General features: G+C 53.6%; 1 protein-coding gene across 1 annotated transcript in view; it reads right to left on the minus strand.

Moving 5' to 3' along the window:
• Positions 1-4,899: 4,899 nt before the first annotated feature.
• The window catches only part of LOC131208868 (uncharacterized), a 39,887-nt gene continuing 31,422 nt past the window's right edge, over positions 4,900-13,364 (minus strand). The window contains exons 13-16 of the mRNA XM_058201781.1: positions 10,967-11,167; positions 7,763-9,614; positions 6,110-6,396; positions 4,900-6,021 (exon numbers count right to left, since the gene is read on the minus strand). Coding sequence (XP_058057764.1) covers positions 4,900-6,021; positions 6,110-6,396; positions 7,763-9,614; positions 10,967-11,167 — 3,462 coding nt within the window. The remainder of the gene's footprint in view (positions 6,022-6,109; positions 6,397-7,762; positions 9,615-10,966; positions 11,168-13,364) is intronic.

Below are 13,364 nucleotides of genomic sequence, written 5' to 3' on the forward strand. Positions count from 1 at the left end.
AATAGGCTAGCAGCAACTCCCTTCGTTGTTGAAGCTCAAAACTTATTGAAAAGCCTGCAATTTATGCCTTACGTTAGCGGTACTCAACGTATTTAATTATGGGCGCATCATTCGTTGTTGTGCCCTTTTCAATCTTCCCCACATGGAATAAAGAGGGACCATATAGCGTTAAGCTTCGCTCGGCGCTCAAAAACGTATAAACTATTTTAAGGTCCACCGTGGCAAGGTTGCGCCAACGACGTGAAAAGAACGACATCGCAACGGCCATCGGCAACGGGCGGGCAATAAACAAGGAAGAAAACAGCGCACCGAAGCGACCGTCCAGAAATGGGTGGAAACAAAAAGTATGGAAAACGCATTCGCACGTCGTGCCTGGTGGCCAGACCAGGGTTCCGTGTTTACATGGCCGCGGTGACGGTGGCACTGGCGCTGCTGCTGCTGCTGCTGGTGGTGGTGGTGGTGTATTTAATAATGAGCCATAATGATAGTGCGCTGCCGAGCATTAAGATGCATCAAAATCAGGCCCAGACTCTGGCTCGGGAGCATCAGCATCATCAGGCCGTGAGAGGCGGCCATCTCGGCTCATCTCGATATCCGGCGTTGGTCGATGGTTTTCGCCGGCAGCCCCCAGTTCCCAGCGCAACATAGTGGCGGCAGCATTATCGGCATGCATTCTGCGCGCGTAGATAATGCGGCCGCCCGATTCATCAACCATTTGACGACCGGCGTCCGATTATGTGCAGGCCGGGCGTTCACATAAATCACTCCCGACTTCTGCGTTCCTCGTGGCGGGCGGGCTGGGGCGCTAATTATGTTTTATCAACTCCTTGCAGTTGTCGGGGAATCATATTTACAGCCCCGCTGGCCCCGCTCTTTTAAATGGTTTCGTTGGTTAACGATTGTTTGAGCAGTAGCCTTCAAATCGAGTGGTCGATCGAGTCCTTCGTATGCTAAATGCTCGGTTAAGATCCCGTTTGATCGCTCATTAACAGTGCGTTTGATCGCACAGCATAGTATGGAACATAATTGAAGGCTGCGAGTCGGTGCTCCGAGGGATGATGGGCGGTCGCCAAGGTTGCACGGAAGCGTTGCCGAAGGTTCCCGGTGACCGTGGTAAACGGTGAATTAAATTAACTCGCCCCGACGCCGCCGCCGGAATGATGGATGTCAACGTGGTGGAGAACGTGCTGGGCGCCACCTTGCGGCCGAGCTGGCGAGGCTCCTTTAAGCCGACCTGAAGGGCCCCCCATTTCAGGGTTGGCTCGCCGTCGTCGCCTTCGTCGGTGATTTGCTAATAGGCCAAAGGGCGAACGGAAGGTGCGTGCCGCCAAGACCGGTAGCAACCTGTCCAGTCAGCATTTCTGTCAACGGCTTTATGCTTTATGGTGGCGCAGGAAACCTCTGGACCAAACAGGAATCTGGATCACCTTCGTGGTTCGTCGTGGACGCCCTTTTTTTTCCTTCCGAAGGAAGACTAATCAAGTTTGTCCATCGACGCTCAGGGACGCCACGGCCACGCAAGACTTTCAAGCACGCACTTGGTGACAATGTTTTTGTAACCGTTCCACACCTCGCCGATCGTGTCCCGGTGTCCCATTGCCCTGGCGGGCATGTGTGTGTTATTAATCAAATCAGTGATGAACGGGTACGGAGCTGATTGGCCTGCAGTGGGGGGTCAGTGGCAGCAGAACATCGGCCGAGCATCAGAGGCTACAGAACAGGCTCCCGGGGTCTGTGGGATAGGGCCGCTTGTTCGATTGATTAAAAGTTCAGTGAATTTATTACCTTCTTTCTTGCCCTCGGGCAGGGCGCCTTCGGTGGCTCCCCGGTGCTGGTGTCGGCGAGATTTGTGGGCCCTTATCCCCCCGCCAGGCCAGGCTTGCGTGGAGGTCGAACCTGTGGAACAAGTGGCACAGGCTCCGGGTGGTGTGCGTACGCCCCGTGCGTACGACTCTAGCTCATAATTAAGGTCTATGTACGCGCGCTGGGAAGGGCGTTGAATAATTCATAACCGTCGCCCCGGTGTACACGCGGTAGCGACAGGAGCACAAACTGCCCGAAGAACCAACCGGCCGGCCAACTGGCGGCCTTGATCGCTGGCAGCCGACGGTGCCGAGCCCCATCTATTTATGGTGATGATAATGTTTATGCTGATTATGATCAGGTCCCCCCCCCGGTCGAGGCACCACAGATGGGCGCACTGGCCGGCCGGCCGGTGTGCGCTCTCCCGAAACCGGACCGGCTAACGGCCGCGAGCTTCATAATTCGCACCGAACGATGGTCCACTGGTTGCAACAATTAATTGTGCAGCGTTCTGTGGAGGTTCTAAGCGTCGGTGCGCGACTGGTTTCACTGGTGGACAGTGTCCATCGTTTCAATAATGCAACCCCGAATCCGACGCGAATTGTAAGTAATTACGAAATGACTACGCTGGCGGGATTTATCACTCCGAAAACCGGATGCGGAGTTTATGGATGGTCAAGGTACAGTCGCAGTAGCCGATTCGGCAGTTTTGGACCACCAATCGATGCTGGTTCTGGTCCATGGATACTCATTTCGGATCATCCGGCAGATCATCGATTTCGTCGTCCGTTTGCAATTAATTAAGGTTCAGCTTTTGTGTTTAATTAAAAAAAAAAGTTTTCAAATTCAGCTTCTCAGTAATTCAGGTTTTATTCGTTCCATCTGATGGTGTCCTTTTATTGTGGCTCGAAACAAAGTGTGGCAACTCATTAAGGATTCCCCGGAATGGCGGCTTGGCCGTGTGTGCATTCTACTATAGAAACAATCAATCTATCGCTCTACTGCCGTCCCCCCTTTTCTGCCGGACGGGATGCTAAAGGGCTCTACGCGCTCAGAACGATCCTTTCTCTCTGATTCTACACTACCGTCTTAGAGCAGGAACAGGCGCATCCAATCGTCGTGTAACGGATTAACTCATTTAGTAAACGATGGCACGTGGCACTGTGGGGTAAAGCTTTAGTCTCACTATCAAGTAGCGTAACCTAAACGAAGCACCCTAAAGCATTAGCTACTGCTTGCATAATACTGTAAACTGTGTTTCGAAATAATCATTACCGGTCGAAAGGCAAACGTAAGCTGTTTGATAGAGAACGGATATTTTAAGGATCAGCCATCGCTTAATCGCTTGCCCACGGCTACTGCTAAACGAGTTTAACTAAAGCTAGTATAGTTCGCGCGGATTCTTTCTCGGTGTCTAGCTATCGTACCTCAGATCCTCGCTTTTGCATCACCCGAACAGGAATTCCAAGATTTGGTCGCGATACGAATCTGCATCATATCTGGTACTGTAACTGGAGAACTGTTCATGCTACCTGTTCGTTCTCAACGCTATCGGTTGCTAATCGGTTTCCGCTAATTGGCCAAGTGAACGTGCTACCATTTTTGTGTGTCACTTCCTTACCTACATCGGCCTTATCATTAGTTTGTTAGCCCTGAACGCCATGCTCGGGTGTTCGGTCGTTTTATTCACCACAAAAAAAAAAGTTAAATAGGAGAGAGAGAGGGGGCGATTCGTAAAAAAGTATGACTCCAGCGAGCTTTGCGGGTGTCTCTAGTGGTTCTGTTGGTGAGTTTCTTTCCTTTGAACTAAATCACACGGCACGGGTTGGTTGGTTGGTTGTCTAGAAAAGTTGTGGTTTTATGCATTATTTGTTTAGAGGTCTAGATTATTTACTTTGTTCAATCAACCGCTTTGTTCCGCTTGTTTGCCTAGATTTGCCATCTCACCCTGTCTAACACGCGCCTAAGTGATAAGTACAGTTGGTCGTTTTCGTTTTTGTAAACAGTTCGAATTGCCCGTTCTGCGCACCCGTTACGCTACGTTACACGTCCGTTACGCGTTCGTTTCTATCATCATTCGGCTGTTTTCCTGTAACAGTTCGCTTCAGTAATCGTATCGTGTTGTAGACTTGTTATTGTTTGGTTTGGCTCCTGCCTGCTGCGAAGAGAAGGTATTAAACTCTATTTCAACACTAATAACGTAGTTTGTAGTTTTGCTTCGCTAGAGTTTTGAACGTAGTAACTTTATCTCTGGGTTGCTGCTGCCGTCACGTTACCTATCCTATATAGTTCTCGCTTGTTAGGTTCTGGTTTGTGTAACTGCAACTTGGTTGGTTCAGGACCTTCTCGTGGGTTTTGCCGTATGTTGTTTGTGTTTGATGTTTGATTTGTTATCTATCAATTATTAAAACTCTGTTCAACAAGTTATAGCTCACTAGTTTCTAGTTTCTGTCCTTTTTGTGTTACTTGCTAGGTTTGTGGGGCTCATTAGTTCATTCGGGAAGGTGGTCTATGCGCGATAAATCTTGATACAAATCTAGAAACCCTACCGGAGGACTAGTCGAACTGAAAGGGCACGGAAGGGCCGCGCATGACCCTATTCAGTGGCGCGCTTTACAGGACCTTAATTGCTTTGTGCTAAAACCATGGAGTGGCGTGGCGTGAACTAGAGCGTCTACCGCCGTAACAACCAACAAGAACGTATCGAGGCGGCCAAACAACACAAAGGTACGACAACATAGGTACGCGTAAATTCGAACGTTGTTAACTTCTATACAGCCATCCTGCCGGTGACCTGCCGGCGAACGTGCGAACCCTCATCGCGCCAGGTCCCTGGACCGAATGCTGGACGGGAATGAGTAACAGATGCTTGCCGATTGCTACGTAAATTGCCAATTGAATTTGTTTGAACACTCACTAACGACGGTCGCGTTTGAAGCACTTCGGGGGTAGAAAAAGGGGAACGCGCAATCCTCACTCGCTCGCGTCCTTCCTGGCGCCGGTCTCGGCCCCGTCCGATGGTGCGGTGGTCCACTCGAACACCACCAGCTTGGTGATGGTCGAGTACATGCACACCTCGCAGTGAAATTTTAAGTCTCAGAGCCGATCTTTGTCCCGGTCGAAGCTGAGCGCCTTGAAGATGCCACCCCGGGACCGGAACGAGCCCCGGCTGCCGGTCGGAGGCGCCGTCGTCGTCGTCGTCGTCGAGCCGTTACCGCGCCGCTGCAGATTGTGCTGGTCGAGGGAGGAAGCCCGTGGCCGACCGAAGGCGTCCCGGTCCGCGGTCCCCGGCGCGTCGCTTCCGTCCGTGTCGGTGTCGCTGCGCTTCCGGTGCCGCCGGCGCAGCATCCCGTCGCCGCCACCGCCGGTACCCTCGAGTTCGCTCGGGAAGTCCGTGCTGATGCTCTCGCGCTTCTTCAGCTCGGCCGCCAACATGCGCACCTCCCAATCGTTGTGGTTCAGCTCCTCGTCCTCGTCCTCGTCCTCGTCTTCCTCCTCCAGTTGCTCCTCTTCTTCCTCTTGCTCCTGTTCCTGGTCTTCCTCTTCCGCCACCAGCTCCTCCTCGGCGTTGTCCTCCTCTTCCAGTTCCTCTTCATCTTCGCCGTCGTCGTAGTCGTCGTCACCGTCAGCGTCCTCGTCGTCTCGATCTTCGTCCGTTTCGCGACTCCGGGAGCGACTCCGTCGCATCAAGCGCCTCAGCTCGACGTCCCCGGCTTCCCCTTCGGCAATGTCCTGGGACGTGGGTTCCTCCAGCGATCCTTCATGCTCGTTCTCGGACTGCGAGCTGGACGTGGTCTCGATGTTGACGATCACACTGTCGGATATGATGTTCCCCGTGAGCTCCGAGATGACCAGGTCCCGGTACGGGGTTCGGCCCGCCCGCCCGTGCTCCGTCACGGTGGTGGACAGCGTGACGCAGGTGGCCGTCGCCGTGGTGGACATGCGTCGCGGTGGTACTGGCGGTGGCACGGGAGGCGGTGGAACCGGAACGGACCCACCGCCACCGCTACCGTTACCGGGCGCAGTGCGAGCTGGTGGCGGTGAGTCCTTGCGGTCAAAGCTGTCCTGATCGGTCGACTCGTCCCAGGTCGGACGGTTTCGGAGCTGCCGGTGACGGGGCGACGTCCGGGGTTTCCGACTGCGCACCTTGGGCTGCCGGGGAGGGTCCGAGTCCGAGTGGGGCGACGAAGCGAAGATCGTGTCCAGCGAGTCACCACGCTGCGGGAGAAAGAGACCGGAAGCCGGATGATTCGATCACGCACGGAACGCGACGGAACTACACTCCACTCGGGCGGGACCAACTCACCATGAACGGCAACTCGTTCGAGGAGCCGGTGCTGCCGGACCCGGAGGAACCGGACTTGGGGTGCTCCGGCGGAAGCTGCACCTGGAGGCCGACGTACTGCTGTTCGGCCTCCAGCTCCAGGATGCGGTTCTGCAGCTTTGATATGATGTCGTCCCGCTTCTTCACCTCCAGCTCCAGGTTGAAGAACTCGTCCTGAAACTTCACCTGTATCTCCTTCATATGCGTCTGGATGACCTGCTTGATGCCGAGCAGGACCTCGCCGAAGAACTCCTGCTCCTCCAGGGAACCTGCGCCGCGAACGGTAGTGGAACGAATGTGATTCGGTGGAATAGGGCCCAGGTTTGTGGTTCATTCGATTCCGACGCCCCACGGTTCGCCCGAAAGCCGTGCAGTGTGCGGTGTGCGGTGTGTTGGGGGAAACGTACGGATACGGATACGGTGACAGACAGCGACACAAGAGAAAAGCACTCGATTAGTGTTCCTGGTAGTGTCAGGAGCGTCGCGAGACGGAGACGTTCGTTGTCGATTGGTGCCGGCGTCGATGTCTTCGGGTTCGGAAAATCGGTACCGGAAATCGGAAATCGGAGACCGGACCGGAAGCCGGATACACAGAAAAACCCATCCTCCCCCCACGCCCGGATGCGGCCGCTTCCGGGGCGCCCAGGGTTCTACTACTAACTCGTCACTGGGACGGCACGGTCCCTGTATAATATGCATGCGCTCAGTTCCGTTCCCTCCCTCGTCAGACATTGAGTTCAGGCCAATCAACAACAAATTGTGTTACGGTCACGACTTTTGGGGCGGCCGATTCGCAGGAGGGAACAGGAGTCTGTGGCACGCAACGGGCGGACAAGCGAAGCGTACGTGCGTGGAATGTAATATGCTGTGGCATGCAAATAAGTGGATTGATAAGAAGCTTGATTCGATGATGGTTGGTTCCGGTTACGGCTACGGACCGTCGGAAGAGCTGGGATCTGGGCGAACACATCCACCCGAAGCAAACGATTGCTCCTGGGATTGGCCACAATCAGCGCCACTGTGAGTAATGGAACGAAAAGATCATTGATGAATTATGAAGCATCGATGAGATGGAGCAGCACTCGCATCGATGAGTCGATTATGCCAGAGGCACTCATGCTTTCAAGCACAACTCTTCTACTTCAGATTTTCCGTACGAAGCGTGTTGTAATTGACTCTCGGATATTGTCGAGTGATTGGCTAATTCCGATGTGGCCACAATCGAGCAACACAGCAACATCAGGCCACTCGAGTATTAATCTTTCCAATTAGGTTGGTTCAATGGCAACGGAAACGGAACCTGACGATTCGAACAGCCGAACGCACTGAACGAGAAGCAACCCGGATTGCCTAACTTTAGGCGCTTTGTGTCAGTAACGCTCCGTAACGCGCGACGAAGAAAGCTCCGTTACACGATTGGATGCAACATTGCTAGCAAGCGGGGCAGGGCTTGCGGGATTGCGTTCGAACCGGAACCACGCGGAAGGGTGGGTTTGGGCAACAGAAAAGAGTGGCGAAGCTCAAATCGTGATCGGATGAGAAACGACGATGGAATTGGCTCGGAATGCGAGGCCCCCCGCTGCGTGCCACACATGCCAGCGCGCACTACTCTACCCCATCCCCTTGCGGACCTACCTCTGATGAGCTTCCGCTGGTTGGCCAGCGCGGAAAGGGTGGTGCGGGACGTCGGGTCCGGATCGAGGTCGAGGTGGTCGGCGTCGGGATCGCCGTGAACGGCGTACGGGAAGCCCGCCGGAAGTGGCTCACCGTTACCGAGGACCGCCAGGGTGCCGGGGTGCGGGACTCCCGTCCCTCCTGCGCCCCGCAACCGACGCTCGTCCACCGGATCCCGCACCTCGTGGTGGTGTTCCTCGAGCACCGCGTAGTAGCTCGAGCGGAGCTCGTGCTCAGCCTCGATGGCAGTGGCCACCGGTGGCGCTGTCAGGCTGTCATCGCCCGCCGGCAGCGCTGAGGGCGGTGGGGGTGGTGGCGGCGGTGGCGACGACGACGAAGACGCCGCCGCCGCCGCCGCCGGCACCGGCGGCACAACGGCACCGCTGGTGGACGTTTGTACGCTAGGAATGGGAAAAAGACTACGGTCTTCAATAGAGTCACAGGGCAATAGGGTCGCACTGCTGGGGGGACTAGAGAGGGTGTTTCTGTGGAAGGTGACGCTCTTGCTGAACTTGCTGTGTCTGGCAACGTACCCTTCGACCGTCTGCGCCCGCAGCAGCCGCCTCATGTCCCGGCCCGGGCGCTGTTCTAGCGCCGCCTTGTCCTCGGACAGTTTCTTCAGAATGCTCTTCAGCTGGCGCCGCTCGAGCGTTTCGTTCGACTCGGGACTCAGTGGGACCGGGGGGCCGGCGGCTGTCGGCGGGGATTCGCTCTTCGAGCGCCCCGTGGCCGCCCCGTGCGCCATGCCGGAGCCTTCGCTCTGGCTGCGCGTCAGCTGGTCCAGCAGATCGTGCGTGCTGGCCGCTCCGCTCGTGTTCGAGTCGGTGGTGGTGCAGTCGAGGCTGAGGCTGCGCGTCTTGCTGATGGCCGACTCCAGCTCGGCCAGTTTCTGGCGCTCGTTCAGGATCTTCAGCTTCTTCACGAACGGCAGCCCGCAGTACTCGGGCGACAGGTCGTCGATCGACAGGTACGCCTTCGGTTCGCTCTCCAGCTGGATCGGCTTCGGTTTCAGGCGTACCCGGGCGGGCGAACTTCCCGACCTTCCCGAGCTGTTGGCGCTCCGGGCTGGCTGCGTGCCACTGCCGGACGCAGCCACCTCACTGTCGCTCACGGACACCTTCTCGCCGGTGCCGAACGGGAAGGAGGAAGTCTTTTTCGGCACCACCGGACGGGTGTCCGCGCGCGGGGCACAGGTCGTTGGCGGGGCCGACAAGATCGGTGGCGGGGCCATCGAGACGAGCGAGTTCAGATTCAGGTCCGCCGGGATCGACGTCTTGAGGGCGCGGCTCCGCTTCGACTGCTTCAGTATCGGCGACTCCTCGGAGGCCGCATTCTGGAGGCTGGTGTAGCTCCCGCCGAGACTGACGACCGTCGCCAGCTTCAGCTTGGACCACGGTTTCAGCTGGTCGTCGCGCTGCAGCTGCCCGAGCGAGCGGATCTTCTCCTTCAACGACAGCCCCGTGGACCCTTTACCATGCTGATGGTGGTGGGGATGCAGGTGCGGATGCAGGCCAACCTTGCCGTGTGACGGGGCGCCCTGCAGCAGGTGCTGCTTCATGTCGGTGGTCTCGTGGATCGTCCCGGGCCGTTCGGGAACGGGGACCTTCGCGTCCCCGTGCTGCTTCGAGTCCTGGTGGTGCAGGCTCCGTAGCCGGTCGCGGAACGACACGCGCATGGTCGGCTTCACGTGGTGTCCCAGCGCCCCCGAGATGTTCAGTATCGGACTGTGCGGTGCTTTCACCGTCGGCGACGTCGGGCTCAGGCTCTGCACGATCGACGGCGAGCTGGACGTCTGATTCGACGTGACCTGAAGCTGTGCGTTTGTGTGTGCGGTGGGTGAAAGAGAGAGAGAGAGAGAGAAAGGGCAAAGGACACGACAAACATTACTTGCAACCGATCCGGGGAACCTTGCGGGTGTGGCGTGTGGCTTGGCGCCAGTTTTGATGTGGGGTTAGAACTCCTTACACTCGTGACAGTTGCTGTGGGGGGGTCACTAATTTACATTTGCACATTCTCACGATGCAGGGCCGGGGCTTTTGGGGGGGTTGGGCCGGGTTGGTGTGCTCGTGAGGTGAGGTTTTCGCTACGGATGCATATCTACGGGGCCAGCGCCCGAACTGAGCCAAGAGTCGGGTCGAGTGGAAAGAATTTACATTCATGAAGTAAGGCCGCGATTCCACCGTCATCGGATTCTCTGATTTGTCCTTCGCAGATTTCCCTGAATGGAGGCTACAAATCGCGGGACAGAGCCACAATGTACAGTACCTTTAGGGCCCACGGAACGGATCGGACATAGTGGATCCAGAATAGCCGTAGACGATGCGATGTCGACTTGACCTGGTTGCAACAGGGTTGCTTTGATCACCGGGAAAGAATGGGTTTTAAGATTCAACATAGCACAGCAGCCTACTGTGAGGCTTTGTGGAAGTGAAGCCCGTAGTTTCTTCTCGCACGGAGGCAGCAACTAGTGTCAGAAGTGCTAGTGAGAAGTGAGCCTGGAGCAGTAAATTGTAAAGTAATGGCCATCCGATTGTGCCATTGAATGAGTAATTTATCCAACACCTTCTCAGGGTCATCCGTGGAGCGAAGAAGGATAACGCAATCGAAATCCATTACGGGCAAATGCAGTACACATCTGTGGCCACCGGTAAATTGTTTTACCAGAATTATTAGAGAATTGCATCAAATGATTGTCGAAGCATGCTCTTGGAAGATCGCAGCGCTTTTAGATGTTCAAAAAATTTAAACATGGCGATTTAGACTTCACGAACAATCCGAAGAGTTACAAGAACTTTTGGACGAAAACGACTCATTTAGATCCTCCTTCTTTTTGGATTAGATGGATGGATGATAGTGGATTTATTTTGAGAATCCTAAAATATCATAATTTCGGGTCCAGGACAACCATCAACTTCGACTGCAAAATCAGATCGATTAGGCAAAAAGACTATGCTGTGTGTATGGTAGGACCAGAAAGGTGCGGTGTACCACAAGCTGCTAAAACCTGGCGAAACAATTGACGGATCAATTTGAACCATGTATTGATCGAAAAACGACCAGAATGGGTCAGAAGACACGTTAAAGTAACTTGGCTCTAAGAACACATCTCAGGCCACATCTCAGGGACCGCCGGACAAGAAGAGAGTGAAGCACCGCCGCCATTACCTTCGATTGGCATTCCTTCGCCAGCCGATCCTCTTTCGCTTTGAGCAACTTCAGTCTTTGCATCAGCGGCAAGCCGGCGCCGATCACTTCCGGTTCCGGTTCTTCCTGTATCGATTCCTGTGGTGATATGGCAGAGGTAACGTGAGTATGCGGTGGTGAGATTATTTGTGCGGTTGCTTTCGCGGCACGCTCTTCGCGGTCCTGCTTGTGGCGGTCGGTGGTTGTTGGTCGATGGTGGTGGTGGTGGTGGGTTGGTGGGTTCATCGTCCATTTCCGAGTCCCGGTGCGTTCCCCGTTTCGATCGCGGGTGTGTTCGTGTGTATCGCACAAAAAGCACGTTGCAACGGTTTGGGGGTTGGGTTGGTGGGTGGTTGTGATTGTTGGCGGTTTGCGTGTTGTTGGTGTTGGTGTTCCGACAAACGGGCGTACACGTGGATTACAAACACACACATACACACGCACACGGAAACACAGACAAATTTACATATTGATTGGTGTTCATAGTGTGGCAGGTGTGGCAGGTTCAATGGGTACGCGGGTGGGCACGTGTAAATAAAAAAGAGAAAAAGAAGAGAGAAAACAACGTTCTAAGAATGCTAAGAAGGCGGCAGATCTAGGAGGAGGTATGTACAACAACGCGACGTGAGCGATGCGGCAATGGAGCGTGTGGATGATCGAGTCCGAATCTGTGTCTCAACGCCGGTGAATGATTACGATCCGATGAGGATGACGATGGGGATGATGATGGTGGCGGTGGTGAGGTCCCTCTGTTTGGTGAGTGTAGTGTCACTGTAATGATGCTCCGGTGCTCCGAAGGGCCCCAGTTCTCGGTGCCCCGGGCCGGCAGAGCACGCAGACGAGACGAGGTGCTAAAAAAGGCAAAGCGTTACGCACGAACGGGGGCAGAGGGTGTCACAGTAGGGAATGTACAGAGGAAGCTCTACGACGCCATCGAAAGCCACCGGCTAGTGTGGGGGTGCTCTAAAACATCTGCGGGATACGAAGGTCCTCTCGTCTACCCAACGCGGGTCGGATTCTAATGCGGGGGGCTCTAGTGGGTAGCAGTTCTGCCAGGCTGTTCAATCAGTTTTGAGCTTCAATAACGGAGAAAAATACGGGAAATCGTATAGGAAAGTCGTCGAGTGACTGGAAGAGATTTAGTAGAAGCCGTAAGGCATCTCATTGGGCAGCGTAAGTAATATTTTTGGGTTTCAAAAAGCTGTGGATGAGACTTGCTCTGTCACTATAATACGGAATCAAAACAAGACGCTGAAGAGTAGTTCTTTGGCTCCGAAAGGAGTTCGAGTCCAGAAATCGGCCAAGAAGGTGTTAGCATAAGTTATTTTGAAAGAAACTTTTGATTGCGGATTACTTGCAAACTGGTAAAACAATAAATTCAATAAAAACAATAAATGTGGAAGAAAAAAATTCATTTTCTTCAGAACAATGAACCGTGTCAGAAGACCATTTTGAAAATGAAAAAATGCGTTAATTTTAATGGATTGTTCGGATTGCTGGAGCATCCACCGTATTCGCCAGATTTGGCTTCTAGCGTTCTCTATCTGTTTCCAGACTTTAAAACATTCATCCGTGGAAAGCGGTTTTCATCAAATGATGAGGTCATAACAGCTGTGGAAACGTACGATGGGTTGCTCAAAAATTTACACGTAGATTTTACATCATCTTACGTCGTAGATTTTTCTCTATTCCGATGGCGCCGAATCTTTCTCAATTTTTTTGTTAAAAATTAAATTAGGAAAATGTTATTCGAACTGTCAACTGTGGCTTATGGTCAACCTATTATGACCGAAACCAGCGCTTATTGGTGGTACAAATTTTGTTTCTGAGGGTCTAGAAGATGTGAACGTCGAAAAGCCATGTTTGGTCGAATGTGAACCCTTCTGCTTACAGTTTTCTGCGATTGCAGGATCGTGCTGCATCTTGAGATGTTGCCAAAGAATAGAACGGTCAATAAAGAATATTTTCTGCAAGTTATGCGCAATTCGCCCGAAGCAATCCGTCACAAACGCCCGGATTTGTGGGAAAACCATAATTGGCTGTTGCGCTCCTATTGATACATCGTGGGGTCTGCACGAATTTTCGGCCCACAAATAGTGCTTACCGATACTGCGTTCCCCAGATCTGCCCCTCTGTGACATTTTCCTGTTTTCAAAACTTAAATTACCTCTTAGTGCTCAATTTGATTTGGAGTACACAAAAATCGACGATGGGCCAAATCTTATCCAAGCTAAACGGCAGTCAAAAATTGACTGATTACTCAAAATGGCCGAACTTTTCACCATTAATCACCGACATGTGTAGCAATCTAACGAAATAAAAATATCGAAAATCATGACATGGATATACATGACCTGCGGAAATTGAAATGTCGCAAAAA

Source organism: Anopheles bellator, chromosome 2, assembly GCF_943735745.2.
Source record: "Anopheles bellator chromosome 2, idAnoBellAS_SP24_06.2, whole genome shotgun sequence".
Taxonomy (NCBI): Eukaryota; Metazoa; Arthropoda; class Insecta; order Diptera; family Culicidae; genus Anopheles; species Anopheles bellator.